General features: G+C 40.6%; 1 protein-coding gene across 3 annotated transcripts in view; it reads left to right on the top strand.

The window, feature by feature from the left end:
- Window positions 1–18340, top strand: part of TIAM1 (TIAM Rac1 associated GEF 1) — a gene marked incomplete at both ends in the record, with an annotated part of 138031 nt that overhangs the window by 50784 nt on the left and 68907 nt on the right. For all 3 annotated transcript variants that reach the window (XM_079705045.1, XM_079705044.1, XM_079705043.1), the window contains 3 exons: window positions 2150–2320; window positions 8370–8474; window positions 15640–15721. In XM_079705045.1, coding sequence (XP_079561171.1) covers window positions 2150–2320; window positions 8370–8474; window positions 15640–15721 — 358 coding nt within the window. The remainder of the gene's footprint in view (window positions 1–2149; window positions 2321–8369; window positions 8475–15639; window positions 15722–18340) is intronic.

Raw genomic sequence — 18340 nt, 5'->3', positions numbered from 1 at the left:
GAGGTGAGTTCTTACTGTCCTCCCTCTCTACCCACACATGCTGCTTTTTTGCTTCAATTAATTTCAAAGAACTGTTCTGATAGTATATTCTTTAAAAAAAAAATGCTTTTGCCTCCCAAGACAAGCATTCGATTAAAGATCCCCAGACTTGATTCAACCTTGTGCTTGGATTTAAAAGGGTCTTTCAAACTGCTCTGATTGAAAGCCCATAAAGAATATTGATTTTTTTTTCTAGGCCACCTTTTTTCAGCCTCTAAATAAATGGACATTCCTCGTTTTAAAGACCCTAATGATGATACAAGCGGCCTCTTTGCTGGGGGCAGTGGGGGGATTCTGGTGATGATAATGTGAGCTTGGTATGATCCTCTGGTTCTTGGACTCAGAATCAGTATGACAGATTTCAGCTCTTGGCTGCCATGCAGCCAAGCAATGGCTTGCCCCTCGTTCTAGATGGAGCTGAGCCTCCAACATCAGAGTGTAATAGGGGAGTTCTGGCTGTTGGAGGGAGGGGAGATAAGAGTGGCCGTGGACAGGCCTTTTCTCCCTTGGATACCTAAACTACTCCTGGATTATGTCATCGTGGCTATAAAGGCTGCTGTCCTTGGAAATAACCATCCATAGCACTCTCTTTGAGCCTCTGTCTGTTTCTGATGAAATTAAATTGCTGTTCTTATGTGCAATCCAAGCATAGATGTTTTTGATGTTCATGCAGTCATTTCTGAAGTTAGCTAATTCATCTTGCATACCATTATTACTGCACTTTTAATTTTCCCCAGGCACACAGATCCTGGAAACTGCAAAAGTTGTTCCATTGGATTTCTGTGTCGCTTTTTTGTTTTTCCAAGAATACCCCTTTATCCTCCTCCTTGGCTGGAATGCCTTGTTCTCAAACAGCAGGTTAGATGCAAAACTTGGGCTGATGTAGCGCTAAGGGCAGTTATTGAAGGTGGCATGTGGGGACAGCATGGGAAGATTCCAATGATAGGTAATGGGATTTGGGCAAGTTGATTGCGTTCTGACAATTCCTTCCCTGGGGTTCAGTTTATCTGTGAAAGCCACACCATTCAAAGGCAGAGCTGAATTTGTCTTCTCAATTGAATTTAGTTTAGTAGCCTTTACAGAAATATTTTCCCCATTCTGGGATCTGTTCCTTTTACATATGGAAGTTGTTACGTTACTACTTCTCAGCCTTCGTTTGGAAACTTGTTTCTTCATATAATTTGCTGATCGCACCACATTTTCAGTAAATCTATAGATATGTATTTACCAATCCGTGGCCTGGATGTAAACCACATTTTGAGCATCAGTATTATTTTTACACTGCTAAAATCTAATGGAATGATTTCTCTGCTTATTTCAGAGAGATTAGGCTCCTAATAGTTCATCAATCTATGGAGTGTTTTTAGCTTTAGCTGTTTAGCTGGCTTAGATATAACCCAGCTGCTGAAGTGTATACGTAGGACACGGCTCCTCCCACCCCTTAGAAACTTGGTGCTAGTCCCTGATGTAGAGGATGGAGTGAAGGCAACAGCCTAAGAAGGCCAGAAAGCTCATCTCTGAAGTTCTCTGACCCTCATCTGGGAAATGAGGCCGTCTCTCTCCCAGAGTTACACCAGATGTCACATGTGGGCACAAAAATGATGCTGCTTGTCAATAGGTAATGCTAGAACGTCACCTTTTCTTTAAAAATTTCTTTGGAGCCTCATGGTTGCCTTTGAAACATATAGCTCACATGGTAGATAGGCTTTGCTGGAGGAATCTCAGCTCTAACTTTAAATGGGTTTGTGGAAGAAATCATAGCAATAAAGCCGAACCGAATGGAGAGCCCATTTCTTTCTTCTTTTTTTTTTTTTTTTCCATTTCTTTCTTTCTTCCAATTTTGAAACCCACTCCATCATGCAATGCCCACCCGTGGATGCCGTGGATCAGGTGCGAGGTCTGTCTCTTTTGTGAGACATCTTTCCCACCTCCAGGAAGCTCCTTTCTCTGTAATTTCTTCTTTTCTCGGAGGAGCTCTCTATCCTTCACCACTGCCACCACTTCTGCCCTGGGCCCTTTCCATTGGAGTGGATCATTCCTGTGTGCCATCTGGGGATCTAGATCTTGAGAGACTAACTTGCTGCTCTGCTAACTTTATTTCTTATCGCAGAGGGAGAAAGAACTGGTCTTACCCAGCGTCCACCAGCACAGCCCTGACTGTGACATCTGGGTCCACGAGTACTTCACTCCGTCCTGGTTCTGTCTGCCAAATAATAAGCCAGTCCTGACAGTCGTCCGGCCAGGGGACACGGCCCGGGACGCCCTGGAGCTGATCTGCAAGGTATGAGGCCGCTTGGGGTTGTTTTCTTGAGAAGAACAGAATGCAGTGGAGGAATCCATGAACCCTCAGAAGCGTGTGGCAGGGGAGGGTACTTGAAAGAACATCTCCATTTCATTTCAGAGCAGCTTTGGATTTCTTTGTGATAATATGCATAATAAATGGAAGTGAACTTCTTCAGCGCTGGGAGGATAGGGATTCTTTTAAGTAGCCTCTTTCAACATGTGTACTTGATAGATTTGTGATAAGCATAGTACATGCTCATTGCACAAGTTTTAGAGAATTCAGGTAAAGAACAAAGCAGAAAATTAAGGCACCCTTACTTTACAATTCAGAAATCACCTCAGTGAACATTTTGGCATCATATTATGTGCACTATTTGTAACCTCTTTTGACAGTAACTCATACCTGGGCATCTTTAGGGTAGGGAAAAACGGAAATAAGAAATATAAATTTGACCTCCATGATGAGAAATTCCTCTTCCTATGAACACACAATTAGCCTCTTTTGTTTTCTAGAGACAAATGATTGAGCTCACTTCCTCTGTTTTTACCTTACGCTGTAGAAACTTCTTAATCTTTTTCAAGGTAATCCCTGTTTCTTTTTTTTTTTTTCCCCCTGGAGGACAGCTGGATGAATTGGATTGCCTTGAGTGAGGGAAGGGAAAGAGGAAAGAAAGGAGCTTTCCCAACATGTCTGTTTTTCTTTTACATAATTAATAGCATTAATAGTCTTATTTAGTAGTCATATCAAGTCTGAGCAAGAACGATATGTCCCCATTGTACAGATGGAGAAGGCAAGGCTCAGAGAGCCTTAGTTCCTTGCCTGAGTTCACATCACAGTCATAATCGCTTGCAAAGGAGGTTTTGAATCCATATCTGGCTGCTCCAAACTTAGATGTATCCCTTTGTGCCAAGTGGATGGTCACAAGAACTGTCAGTCGTCAGGAAGGATGGTCCGTAAGGGGTGGAAGAATCTAGAATATATTCTTAGGGGAGTGAAATGGTCTTCTCTGAGGCCACTAAAGGGAAAGTGGAAACCTTTTCTGTCATCATTTTATCCTGGAAGAAGCTGGATGAATACAGTGATATTTTTGGACCTCCTCATTCAACACAGTGGTTTATAAATGTGGAATAACGTTCACTACCTCAGTTCTATAATTCTGCAATCAGCAATTTTTGTACTTAAAAAAATAAATCACTAGGGCTTTGATAAAGGAAAAATATGGCTTCACATGAAGGAGAAATGGAACACTCTGGCTCAGATAAGCCTGTTGGATCGTCTTCTGTGGAGGAAAAGTAGAAGGACCATTTGTTTCAGGACAAGCTACAATCAGCTCCCACATGGGTGTTAAAAATAAATGATGCACTCTTGCATGCTTTGACTCCTTCATGCACACGAATTCTAGCTTTTTAAAGATAATGGTATTTCTGTTCACATTTTTCATTTTAATTACTTAACAAAATTGGTCTATTGAGGATTTCTGCATTCTTTTATTTATAGATTAGCACGATTCTTTAGAGACCCATTAATATTCTGCAGAGCTGTGGGCAGTATTCTCAGAACTGCAGCTGAAGGTGTCAGAAGTAGGACTCTGGGCTTTTTGTATAAGCCAAACTCTGGAGGGTCCTTCCAAGGAGTTGCATTGCTTTGGAGCCTCCTGTGTACATTGGCTTTAGACTCCATCAGATATCAGAGGGTAGGTCAGAGTTTAGCAATAAACATTGATTGGTGCAAAATTGAATAGTGAGTGGGGAAAATAGTGATTTTAGGTATTTTTCAAGCTTTTGCTTTGATAGAAACTAAGGGAATCAGGGAGGAATAATACTGTCGTGGCAACTTAGAGACCATCTTTAGATAATGAGTTAGACCAGTTCCCCTATAAAGGGTTTATTTCTGTCACTTGACAGGGCTTTTAATGGCATCGTTACGACACACATCCCTTTCTCTAACAAGAAAAGGTCATCCCACTCAGTTTTTCCTGAATCCTCAGGTTCTTTTCCCCAAAACATAGAAATAAAGACAAAAAAAAAAAAAAAAATAAGGTGTGGAACAAGCTTACATCTCTTGAGTTTAAAAACAGAAAAATTTTGTGTGCACTTTAAGAAATTGATGGTCTCCAGAAAAGCACCTGTGTAGGATAAATTATATAGTGTGCTTGGAGCCAGGTACCTTCTAAAGCTTGCTGCTTCTTTGGAAAACACTTTATTGTAATTAGTGGAGCCGATTTTATTCTTCAGAGGGAAAGAGATAATGGGGAAAACAGTGCCACATGTTATTAATGATCTGATTAATGTTGAGTGATTTTTTTTTTCTCTTGGAGGAGGGACTGAAAACAACGGTGATTGTCAGAATGTCTGTCTTTTATTTCTTTATTGTCATTCTCAACTTTGGTGATGGGTGCTTTCTCTAATATTTAATAATCGATCTTTTTCTTCTGTCTCTTGCATTCAGCCATTCTCTTTCCTATTCTGTCTGATCCACATCATTTCACATCAATTTGTCATCTGCCATCCGAGCACCAGTCAAGTTCTGGTATAGTAACTGTTTCAAGATCTACATTTCATGTGCAATTCATGTTATGAGTGTTATGAAAGTGATTGTTGCTAAATATAGCAGGTAACCGTGTTGGCCTATGGGTTGTGGACATATTCTGATCATTGCAATTACTAAAATAATTGCAAAGAAATTCATTTATTCATACTTGTTATTATTCACATATGACCATGGGCATTTATTTCATGGCTTCACTCTGTAGACCTATGGCTTTGGATATTCTAAGAACCATGGACATTAAAAACAATAAAAATCACCTCGAAGGGGAGGATAAGTATCTTCGGAAATTCTGCAGTAGCACTTTGTGTGTGTGTGTGTGTGTGTGTGTGTGTGTGTGCGCGCGCACACGTGGATCTCTGGATGTCCTAACTGCATGCGTTTATGTTTCCTGAAGAAGTTTGATTGAAATAGAAGAATATGAGGAGAAATGGAAGAGCAAAACATTGGTGGATTTCAAGATCGTGTTATTCTCTGTTTTAATGGACTCAAACTATTTATTGAAAAGACCTACATTATGTTTTGTTGTTTCATCCTTCGAAGGAGTCATAGGAAGAAGAAAAATTTTAAAAACATGTCAACTAAACAAATAATATTTGTCTTATGGTATGATTTGGGACTGCATTGTCTCAAAATGAATCAAATGCTTTCTACGTAACTTAAGTAAATGAACATTGGAAAACAAATTTGGACCATTTAAGTTGTTTTCCCAGCTGACTTTCTCTTACGTTGTAATTGAACATTTTACAAGTGTAAAGCAGGCCAAATCGTTAGAGTTACTATCTTAAAATAGTCATTAATATTTGGAATTTTTTTTGCACATAGATGTATTGTGAACATGGTAAGTTGTTCAACCTGCCTTAATACTGACTTGTAAATATTGGAGGAGCATGAAATTCTTGAGAGTTCTGATGATCTGATTTAGTTAATTCATTAGGATTTTCCCTTTATGTTAGACCAGCCATGACTAATGGGGGCTCATAATTGAGAAACATTTACCAAAATGATAAGACACATGGGTGTATTGATCCAAAGTCCCATTTTTAAGGTAACTATTTACTGACCAAACCACGGGCTCTTGGGTTACAAATAAGATCATTATAATTTTTATGTTTGTTACATGTGCTCATTTTTATTTTTCAAAGTTATCAAGACATTATTGTAACTTAAGGAAGTTTGAAAAATACGGTGGTGGAGGGGAGGACGGCCAGAACCACCCTCATTCCTGTTGCTCTGTTCTCTTTGCTTTGTTAAGCACTTCAAGGTGTCGGCCATTGTTTGGCGTTCTCTGTGCATCTGTATAAATGTTTTCAGCATGGTAGCATTTAAGGGATGATGTCTCCATCAGGACCACCTTAAGACATTTGGTGCCTGCCAGTGGCACAAAACATCTCTCTTTCACACTGAGGTTTCAGGAGCCCGAAGCTTCTTAGGTGAGGTGGCTATTTCGGTCTGGTTTCCAGAAGACTGTCTAAGTGGCAGCCCCATTGGGAGTGTCTACAAAGTGTTGATTAAGATGACGATAAAGTTTCCAGGTGGATTTGTTCCTGTTAACCAAGACCCCATGAAGTTTCATTTCTCTTTCCCTCCCACCTCGGTTGGAAACAGATGGTGAAGCAAAATATTTTGCTTCTAATTAAAGATTTCAGTGGGGGTCTAGGTTGGTGGGAAGCATTTGCAGCTTTTATCTCTGTGAGGGAAACTTTTCTTGCTTATCGTAGCACCTTAAGTATTATTATTTTTTTGGTTGTCTCAGCGGCTCTTTGACAAGCAGTAGGTAGCACACTTTGAAACTTCCCTGCTTTTGCTTCCCTGGCTTACCCATCCACCCTGGGTATTTGACATCAATGATCTGGGTCTGGCAGACACTGAGCATTTGGTTTTCAGTACCGACAGCGAAAACCTGAAAGCCAGGTGCAAGGAAGTTGCTGCCTCAATGGCGCCTGTGTGCGGACGGTGGGCTTCAGACTATCACATTACTCAGAAAAGGATACACGTTGGAGGTTCCCGAGAATCACTATGGAAAACTTCTTCATCATTCTGCTAGGCATTTAGAACAAACTCACTTCCACTTTCCATAACTGTGCTTTTCTCTAATGCAGGATCCCTGCCTTGCATGTGTGTTTAATTACGAGGCAAAGTCATCACTGTCCCCAACTCCCATGTTCTGCAGGCCCCTTCCCACACTCCTGAAGATTGCTTCACACAGTATCTGGCACACTTCAGAATTTGTTAGGTGTAATTGAATGACTATTATTGGAATAATTATTAGAATGTTCTTAGTTTGGCTTTAAAATTGGGGGCCGGGGGGAAAGAAGGTAAACAGAAAGAGCATTAAACCAGCGAAAAATTAACTTCACTTATTTGGAAATAATTCTCATCAGTTGAGCTTTTGGTGTGAAGAGATTTTATATTTATGAACAATTTCAAATTTACAAAGAGTAGGCAATAATGTAATAAACTTCTGTGTCACCATCACCAAGGTTCTATAATATCAAATTATGTTTCACCCATTTACTAAGTCACTCCCACCCCCTGCTCTGAATGATTTTGGAAGCAGATTCCAGACATCATATCTTTACTAGTACTTCAGGATAAATCTCTAAAAGATAAGGTTGCTTTAAGAAAAGACTTGATGGAAACATTTTCTCTCCGGCAGTACATTTTCATGTTGCCACGTAACTTTTGAAGAGCGTTTTTTTCCTTTTCCCTTGCATCTTCTTGAACGTGAATTGAGGATGTGAGTTATAAAACCATGTTTCCACTGTTGCCTTTTCCACAAAGTTAATTCACGAATGACTTTCTAGATAGAAAAAATCATTTGACCCATCCTGACCAGTGGAGAAGGCTTGGAAATTTCAACCCTTAACTGCTTCAGAATTGTTTTCTTTGGGCAAGTCATTTATGGTGTTTCCAAAGTTGGACACATGCCTGTCTTCGCTGCCCCCGGAGGGAGTCTCACTCGGGGTGTATATAAATAAGACTGAAATCCAAATGCCTTGTCTATACACCAACTCACTTGCAAACGAACTGTGAACAACTGTCCCAGTGTCCCCATGTGGTTAAAAAAATAAGTTTGCCTGGGCACAGCTTTCTTCTGTCACTGTAAATCCATCCTTGCCTTTCTTGTCACTTTTCTTCCCCAGTCACCTATGTGTGTTGGAAATTATGTTTAAAGGCCTTTTGGGGCTGATAGGTTTTCTTGCAAACCCAGTGTTAAAGAGTGTAATGGATTAGATAAGCAGAAGTGAGGATGTGACTTTTTTGTTTCCATTGATCATAAGATACCCATGGGATATTATTAATATATTCAATGAAAAGTAAAGTTTGGTTTTGGGTGTAAACCTTTTAAGAAGTATAGAAATTTTACAACTGGCTTCAGTAGCAAATCACCATTATTCTCAGGAATAGATGACAATATATCAGTGGAAAACTAACTATGTCTATTTACTATTGAAAAGACATTTTCTCTTCTCTTTTTTTTTTGTTTTGGTCCCAGGCACATAGACTGGATCATTCTGCTCATTACCTGCGCCTGAAATTTCTAATAGAAAACAAAATGCAACACTACGTGCCAAAGCCCGAGGAGGACATTTATGAGCTGGTAATGTTTATGTCTGTTGTCCAAGTACATTCTGTAGGAGATTATTTTTAAATTATATGTGTGCTCATGCTAATTGTGGTTGGTGGAGTGGAACAAATTCTAAAATAAATGAGCCTCATTCAGCGCTCTTAAGTTTGTGGAGATGGCCTTACATATCACAATATTTTTGCAGAGTGAAAATGCCATCTTAGTTTATGCAGGGAACGATGCTGTGCTATCATGAAAAATTGAAATCCAGAACTGACTCTCAGATAGAATTTTAGTTATTATGCCTAGCTTTCCTTGTAGCTTTGACAGTCTTATGTTTTAAATGGGTGACTCAAAGGTGAACTGGCTGTTGTCAGATAAAAAGTACTAACTCCAATTTTGTATGATTCTCCCTGCATGTTGAAATTGATGGGTCAAATCCTGTTGGGTGAAAAAGCTGCCATCTAATTATGTGTCCTGGCCTTTTGGAATTGTATTTATTATATAGATTCTTGGGCACACTTATGTGGGTTTGAGTTTCATTATGAGACTTGGGTTCTGAACTGGATCTGGATTTTTATATTGACTCTGTTGCTTACTAATTATGTGGTCTTGGCAAAAAAAAAATGAGGTGATAATACTTTCTAGAATTTCGCAAAGATTAGAGATAATGGTTCACATAGTAGATGTTCAATAAATGGTTGTCATGGTAACATGGTAAAATAATGACAAGTTCCTTTTTTGTTAGCCAAAGGGTGCTTTTTTCGGTTCCAGGAAAGAAACATTTTGGGAGCAAGGCCCCCTCTCTTGGAGTTTGTTCTTCTTTCTCTGCACTTAGTCATTCCTCTGGGGGCCACCGAGCTTCTTGCCATGGATCTGTGAATGATAACAGTATGACTTCAGACAGGCTTTCACCACAGAAAACAGAACTGAAAATTGAAACCCGAATAGTCTCTTTTTGAAAAGGGGAAGCATAATTTAAAATTTAGTATATTTAGTAGGGAATTTTGTTTCTAATCAATTTTTTTGAGGTTTACTTTCTCTACAATAAAACATCAATTTTGAGCACACAATTCGATGAGTTTTGGCAAATGTATACAGACAGTTGTGTTTCCAGCATTACAGTCATAATTTAGAACTGTGGTCCCCAACCTTTTTGGCACCAGGGACAATTGTTTCGTGGAAGACAGTTTTTCCAGAGACCGGGGGTGGGGGATGGTTTCAGGATGATTCAAGCATATTACATTTATTGTGCACTTTATTATTATTACATTGTAGTATATAATGAAGTAATTATACAACTCACCATAATGCAGCATCAGTGGGAGCCCTGAGCTTGTTTTCCTGCAACTAGATGGTCCCATCTGGGGGTGATGGGAGACAGTGACACCTGAAGTGTGTTGCTTATGTCCAGTCTACTCCATAAGATGCAGCTTGATTGTCACTTTCCACTCACTGATGGGGTTTTGATGTGAGTCTGCAAGCATTTGATTTATTATGGTCTCTGTGCAGTCAAACCTCTCTGCTAGTGATAATCTGCATCTGCAGCCGCTCCCCAGCGCTAGCATCACCTCCTCAGCTCCACCTCAGATCATCAGGCATTAGATTCTCATAAGGAGTGCGCATCCTAGATCCTCGCATGTGCAGTTCACAGTAGGGTTCACACTCCTATGAGGATCTAATGCCACCGCTGACCTGACAGGAGGCAGAGTTCAGGCGGTAATGCGAGTGTGATGGGGAGTCGCTCTAAATACAGATGAAGCTTTGCTCACTCGCCTGCTGTTCACCTCCTGCTGTGTGGCCCGGTTCGTAACAGGCCATGGACTGCTCCTGTTCCGTGGCCCGGGGGTTGGGGACCCCTGATTTAGAACATTTCTATCATCTTAAAAACTTCCCTCATGTCCCTCTAAGTGTTTTTAATGAAATATAGGAGAGGGTGTGCTTTTATAACACTCTTAATATGTCACGAAATAGAAGAACAAAATGACCATTTTCAACCATCACTTAAATCACTAAGTTTAACACAGAGGAGGGTACTTTTAACAGTGGCTGATTTATTTTTTTCTCTGACATGGGGAAAGCCCTGACTTTGTGCTCTGTGAGTAGAGGAGAGAAAACCCTTTTTCTTACTTAAGAAAGGAAAGTGCTTTGCTGGTAACACTGGAACAGCTATTAGAGCATATATTTTGCATTTCAGAGTTAATGAATCTTTTGTGTCCTAAATGACAGGGATCATTCCTAAGCAACTTCCATGTCCTTCATATCTTACACACAGTACATGCTGAAGACATACCTTTTGAAATTATGTTGACTTCTTTATTATTTTTAAGTCTTGGCCATTGTGCGGTCTCATCCAGTAGACGAGACTAAGGTGTGCCACACTTACTTTGTATCTACACTGCTATATACATATTATAATTACAATTATTTAAAAAAAGAATCCAAAATACAGAGAGATTATGGTATTCTTTCTTGCCCTGTTACAGAAGGTCTCCAGCTCTGAGATTCCTGAGGAAGTAAATGCCATAGTCTTACTCACTTTACTGTTGAGATTGCTCATGGGCACCTCTGTTTTTACCAAGATTTTAAACCTTTTTGTTCTTAGGATATCTTTGGCAGCCTGGTAAAGCCTCTAGGTCCCATATCAGAATAATGTTTTCAATTGCATGAAATATATAGAATACATAGGATTACCTATGGCCTACTTGTGTTGAAATAGTTATCAAAAATATTTTTTTAATTATAGATAATATACGTGCTTACTTAATAGCTCATTAAATAACAAGACCCAGCATAGGTCTAACACCTGCCACTGTTTTGAAGTAGTGATGAGCATAACTGGTATTTTGAGATACTAACAGCAACTAGAATGTGGTATAAAAATAACTGTGGGGCTTCCCTGGTGGCGCAGTGGTTGAAAGTCCGCCTGCCATGCAGGAGACACGGGTTCGTGCCCCTGTCCAGGAAGATCCCACATGCCGCGGAGCGGCTAGGCCCGTGAGCCATGGCCGCTGAGCCTGCGCGTCCAGAGCCTGTGCTCCGCAATGGGAGAGGCCACAACAGTGAGAGGCCCGTGTACCGGAAAATAAATAAATAAATAAAATAAAAATAACTGTGATTTCTGTTTCTGACAAGGTCATAGGCATTGCTCATATTGCCGTGTTTGTTGCCTCCATTCATTTATAATTGAAGGAAATGCTAAGTTTCAGTTACAGGTTAGTGAAACTAAAAATTTCAGGCTTTTTCACCATCCCAGTTCACAGACCCCTTGAATTCTATCCATACATCCATGGTTTCCAATCCATGCTTTTGGCCATTAAGCTGGTATGAAATGTCCTTCCAGGGCAGGGGGTTTCTGAACACCCAGTGTTCTTGGATGCCTTTTGAGATTTTACAGATAGTTGATTTATTGTCCCTTACAGAACAGGTATTGGGCCACTTATGGCTAATTGGTTTCCATAACCCACCTCCATTTCATTTTTGATGGACTAGCAAAGCTCACACGTTTGAAGTCCTGTCCTGAAAAAATGACTCCTTCATAGATGACTGTCCCAAAACATTTTGTTCTCTGCTACTGTTTTGTCAAGTATTCTTGAGTAGTGAGGTCAATAGTTATTAGCGAAAGTGTGTACTACATTTTAAAGATCTTTTTGGAGGGTCTAGTGCATTTATTTGGTGGGGCTGGGTATTCTTTTGCTTATGAAAGACCATGAATAGTTAGTTTTCTATTTATCTGCTTTGCTAATATAAGTAATACCCGTTTGACTACATTTTCATGATTAGTTGGTTATTGGGTCCAATCTGTAGAATGATAATGAATATGGAGGCACTGGGTTTTTTGAAAACCCATATTAAATATGTTTTTCTTAAAGTGACAGGTGGGAATAAAGAGTTTGCAGAAACACTGATTGATCGATTGATTCATTCATCCAGCAAATATTTATTTAGTGTTTATTGTGTGCCTGGCACCATGCTAGCTGTTCTAGGCACTGAGATACACAGAAAAATCTCTACTGTTCATGGAAAATACATTCAAGTTGGTGGAGACAGATATAAAAACATGTAAATATTTTTAACAAAAACAAGTAAATGTGTAATATCTCCCGGGATGTTAAGAGCGGGGAAAGAAAAAGGGCAAACAGATAGAGAAAGATAGACATATAAAAGCGATCGAGCTGCTCCTTTAGATGTGATGTGTGAACATCGTGGTGAGTGAGGTGAGAAGGTGAGTCATAGAGGTATTTTGGAGGAAAGTGTTCTAGGCTTAGGAAACAAAGCTGGGTAAGGCCTGGCAAGGCGAGGGGGGTGATAGTAGAGGTAGTTTACTCATGTTTGAGGAGGGTAAGTGAGCGAGTGGTGGGGAGAGGGAAGGTGGGGTGGGGAGGGGTATGGATGCAGGAGAGCGAGCAGGAGGGCTTCTAGGGCCCAAGTGAGAAGGGAAATCCCCAGAGAGGAAGGGCATTATTTGACTTCTGTCTTCGTAGGCTCGCTGTGGCTACTGTGTGGCCCATGAACCTTAGGGCCTTAGGGAAACAGCTGGGAGAGCAGGCAGGAGGCCAGTGAGCTGTCGTTCAGGCCATGGGTGATGGTCGCTTGGACCAGGCACGCCAAGGAGACCTGGTAGGAAATGAATGTGATTTCGTGATAATTCAAGTGCCAGGGTAATCAGATTGTTTCTTAACGTCTGATGGTGTTTAATCTGCTTTTTGAAAAGAGCGAAAACATGCAGCATCACTGATTTAATAAAAATAAAGGGGGGTTTCCCTGGTGGCGAAGTGGTTAAGAATCCACCTGCCAATGCAGGGGACACGGGTTCGAGCCCTGGTCCGGGAAGATCCCACATGCCGCAGAGCAACTAAGCCCGGGCACTACAACTACTGAGCCTGCGCTCTAGAGCCGGCGAGCCACGACTACTGAGCCCCCCACGCGCCTAGAGCCCGTGTTCCGCAACAGGGGAAGCCACCGCAATGAGAAGCCCGCACACTGCAGCAAAGAGTAGCCCCCGCTCGCCGCAACTAGAGAAAGCCTGCATGCAGCAATGAAGACCCAACACAGCCATAAATAAATAAATAAACAAACAAATAAATAAATAAATTTAATAAATAAATTTAATAAATAAATGGAATGTGTGTGATACTTCTTTGCTAAAGATACGTTTAAAACTATGAAATTTCAAAATTTCTGGTTTCAGATATTATGACTGCATCGAAAATATATTTTAAAGTCCAGCTCCTTCTTGAAATTTTACATGTTTTAGAGTTAGAGCTTTTTACCAAACCTAATTTTAGTCCAGCCAGCCTAAGGACCGTGGTCAAGGGCCCTGTCTATATTATACTAAGTTATTGTCTGAAACTGGTAAAAAACACAAAGACTTTCACACCAATTACAAAGAAGAGAGGAGGTAATATTATAAAAGAATAGGAAAGCTTATTTACAAAGCTAAATTCCCACGGGATCTATGGACAACCATTTGGAATTTTCCAGAGATGGTTAGAACACACGGTGATATACTGCCACCTAGGGGGAGAGTTTGGCTCTCAAGGAAATTGAAAAAATAAAACTAAGGTTCAAAATAAGTCAAAGTGAATACATTTCATAACATTTTATTGAGCATTCCATGACATTACAAAATAATCATAAAATTGATTATATTTGGTATGTATAGTTTTGGTGACTGTAATTTTCTGAACTAAAGATCAGTAGATCTAATAGAACCAATTTCTTCTAACTTCAGAATGCATTGGTTTGAAACTTATTCTGAAGTATAGAAAGAAAACCACATTAAGTTATGTCCTCAACATGAAGTTATGCATTTGGTGGAAGTTGCATTAAATGAGGGTGTTCTAGAGGATCTAGGCCGTTGGGTCAGTGTTCCAGCCCCTGCCCCACCCCTTGGCTTTCTAGTATTACAGCAGCCTGTTTTCCAGACTCCTGAATCCTAAGCATTCTGTTCACCTCTCCCACCTGTCAACTGCCCTAAGAAAGTGAAGAGAAAGAAACCATTTTTTTCATACTTGTCTGAACAAAATTATTTCCGGACAAATGACTGAGAGGGGGGCAAGTTTAAATAATCACGAAGACTTCTCTTTAATGCTAAAGGATTTTCATTTTGGAATTTTCCAGAGATGATTTTCATTTTGAAATTAATTTGACAAATTTTAAGTTCTATATGAGCGTTTGACACATCAATATGTTTTGGAATTACTATCATAAATTCTGGAAGCGGCCTTTGGCTTACATACTGAAGAAGTAAGGTTTGGTACCCTTTACTATGGTACCCCTGAGTCCCACCAGGAAATAGTTGGGAGGCATTATAGTGTAATGGGGAGAACTTCAGTGCTGGAGCCAGTGAGACCTGGGTTCAAATCCCAGCTCTGCCCAGGCTGGCTTTTTGACGTTAGGAAAGTACTTTCTCTGTAGCCTTTTTCTCTTCATTTGTAAAATGGGGATCACATTTGTCTCATAGAGAGCATGTGAGGGGCAAGAACACATGGTAAAACCTTCATAAGTTACCGTCCATGATGATGCTAGGTCCAGACATCTAAGCATGAAGTATAAATTAAATTAATTGAAATAAAGTTTCTCTGTGAACTGCCAGTTTCTCTTATTTTTTTTCCCATGTTTTCTTGGGTTTTTGAGAGAGATGATTGATTTATGTACTTCAGTGTTTTCAGTAATTTGGTATAATCTAATGGCTAAAAGAGAATATTGTCATTTATGTAATCTGTCATCTGTTTTAATGCTGTAATTCTTCTCTGCATATTTGTACTATTGTGGACTTTTTGAGCCAAAATGGTATATGAACAGAAGAGAATGGCAGCACAGAGATTTCTCCTATTTCTATGGATCCCATATCAAGATCTTCATAACCTCTTCTTGATGTTAATAATTTTTTCCCCAGTACTGAAGATTTTTGATGACTTTAGCATTATTTTTCAGGTGTGTGATAGATAATAGTGTGGGAAAAGACATACAGAGTGATGTCAAGGAATTATTTAGAAACTGGAACTGGAGCTAAATCTGGGAATGTGCATTTTAAGTTTCCACTTTGAGTCTTTAATGGGGTCAGTTCAACAAAAATACTAGGATGTGATGAGAATTTGATTTCAAATTCTGAAAAAATAGATTTACAAATTGATGACTATTTCTAAGTTATTTTTAATGAAGTCTTAATTATGCTTCTCTTTGTCATTTTCAGCTGTACAAAGAAATTGAAATTTGTCCAAAAATCACTCAGAACATCCAGATTGAGAAGTCAGATACAGCCGGTGATAATTATGGTATGTTTCTTTTTCTTTGGTCTTTGGTGTTCTTCAAGTTAAAACAATTCCTGTGTAAACACGCACTTATTTACAATTCAATAAAATGCCTTTGGGGCCTATTTAAAACAGATAGCCCATCTGGCTTCTGTGCTCTGCCCAGCAGCCAAAATAAGGGGGAAAAGATATGTACCCTGGGTAGGACAAAGGTTTTAGCTTTAAATTTCTTAACTTTAATCATCGGGGTTTGCCTGTCATAGAAAAGAAATGGATCCGTTGGGAGGAGATTGTTTTATCTTATGATATACCCTAGTAATGAAGAAATTATCCTTTTGTACCTCTATCCACCAAATATATGTATTATTCTCCTTTCCCTCACAAAGGATGTTAAAGGAACTTGTCTTGGTGGGAGTTGGGGTCCCCAAGACCACCTCTGGGTTTTGGGGTTCACTAAGAGGACCCACTGGACTCAGCTTATTCATGACCACAGTTTATTACAGCAAAACTATACAAAATAGCATCAGTAAAAGGGAGAGGCCCATGGGGTGAAGAGAAGTCCATAATTCCCCCAGCAACAAGCTGTGACAATGCGTGTGAACTGTTGTCTGGTAGGAAGTTTGTTAGTGACTCAGTGCCCAGGATTTTTATTGAGAGGCTGGTCAGGGAGGCACCCTCTGCCCAGCATATACCAAAATTCCAGCCTCCCAGGAGGAAAGCAGGTGTTCAGCACAAACCACGTTGTTTGTACAGATTTTAGACACAGTGGGCTACATTAGGGTGTTGGGAATCCTCCCCAAATCCAAGTTCCCAGATGCCAGCCAGAAGCCAACCTGATAAGCAGGCCATTCAAAGAATAGCAGTCAGGCTTGCTATGTTAAGGCTTTCCTATTGTCTACCTTCTGGTGTAGTGAAGTATGTAATCCTTTCCATAGATTTAAGACTGGTCTTCTTAGCATTACACTTTATGACTTGGATAGTAGTGAAGTTGGTGCTTGAGTGAAATACATAGGGAAACCCATATGCTCTATCAGGGCTAGATCAGTCAGGAGGGCGAGGTTCGCTGAAGCAATGACAGTCACCAAAGCCCAGTGGCTCCAAACATTGAAATTCTTTCTCCTGTTCACCGTGCATCCTCTGGGGGTTGGCTGGGACCCTTTCTGTATGTTGTCCTCACTCTAGGACCTGGGCCTGCAGCGCCTGCCACCTGGGACATTGTCTGTCTCTTGGCAAAGGGGAAAGAGGGAAGGTGGTGATTTGGGTGCTGGCTCACTCCCAATTCACTTGTCAAAGCAAGTGACTGGAGGTGGGGGATGGGTAGGTGGGCAGAAGAGTGTAGTCCTACTATGTACCGGAAAAAAGGAGAACTAGAAGACCTGGTGGAAAGATATATAAAGGGCACTGCCTATGCTTGCTTACTGCGTATTTCTCTCTGAATGAACTTATTAGGCTTTTTAACATTTGAAAGTCTTCAAACCCTTTACTGGGCAGCAGCATCTTCAGTATTCCTGCCGAAGCCTCTCCCGCAGGCAGCCAGTCCACCTCTCAGAGCCCTCACGGGAGTGCTTTGGCCTAATGACGAGAACCTAATTTCCAGTCCCTGGCCACTTGCGTTACACCCTCACACTGTTTACTTGACCTTAAAACTAAAGACAGCATAATGCCAGAGGACGTTTTTGATGGCAAGGGATAAATGTGTCTGAAGGCTTATTATGCAGCGGAAGCGTGACCTCAGTAATTAAAGCAGTAGTTGGTAGCAGTGCTACAAATAAGCATCTGGGTCCTCCAAACTGAAATGTACCATATCCCTTACTCTTTTATCTTTGGTTTGGTTAATTTGTCTTGCGTAAGGGGAAAATGTAGCAAGAAGCAAGAGAGGGCTGGATCTCACAGCTCTTGGGATCAAATGCCAAGGTGGACTGGTTTGGGGGACTTCCCTGGCGGTCCAGTGGTTAAGAGTCTGCGCTTCCACTGCAGGGGGCGTGGGTTCCATCCCTGGGTGGGGAACTAAGGTCCCATGTGCCGTGCAGCGCAGCCAAGGAAAAAAAAAGATGGTTTGGTTTTGGGACTCACAAATAGAAACTGGGCATAGAACCGCTGTATTTTTTATACTTTTTTTTTTTTATTAAAGTGGCTGAAGTACTCACAGAACCTGTTTACATTTCCATGCTGAAGCTGGTACAGGGCATCAGACATCAACCCAGAGGGTACTGCTGGCCATGCTTCTCACATGACCTGACATAAAGAAGCAGGGCTTTGGGGTTTTGTTTTCATTTCTGATCTGTCATGGAGCACCCCTGCTTTTGTAAACTACAAAATCCCTTGCTTAGAGGTTGTGGCAGTGTCAGACGATGAGGTTCGCAGTGCTTACTTAGTCTTGCTTTCTGTCCTTACATCGCTGTCAGCTGTAGCCTATCTGTAGTGGTTCCTGGACTTCACCTTGGAAGGCCACCATGCATGGCTAATAACCTTAGGTAAAATCATTTATTCTCAGTGCCCAGTTCGATGTTGGCAGAAGGCATTCCCACAAGTAGCTAAAGAGTCCCCGAGTCCTAAGAAGACCTGGTTGTCTCTGCCCTCAGAATCTACCAAGGATTCTAAATTCAGCCCACCTCTCTCTGACATTAGCACCTAAGTGCAGCT

This window comes from Hyperoodon ampullatus, assembly GCF_949752795.1.
Source record: "Hyperoodon ampullatus genome assembly, chromosome: 5".
NCBI lineage: Eukaryota > Metazoa > Chordata > Mammalia > Artiodactyla > Ziphiidae > Hyperoodon > Hyperoodon ampullatus.
This window is presented reverse-complemented; position numbering and strand designations above follow the sequence as displayed.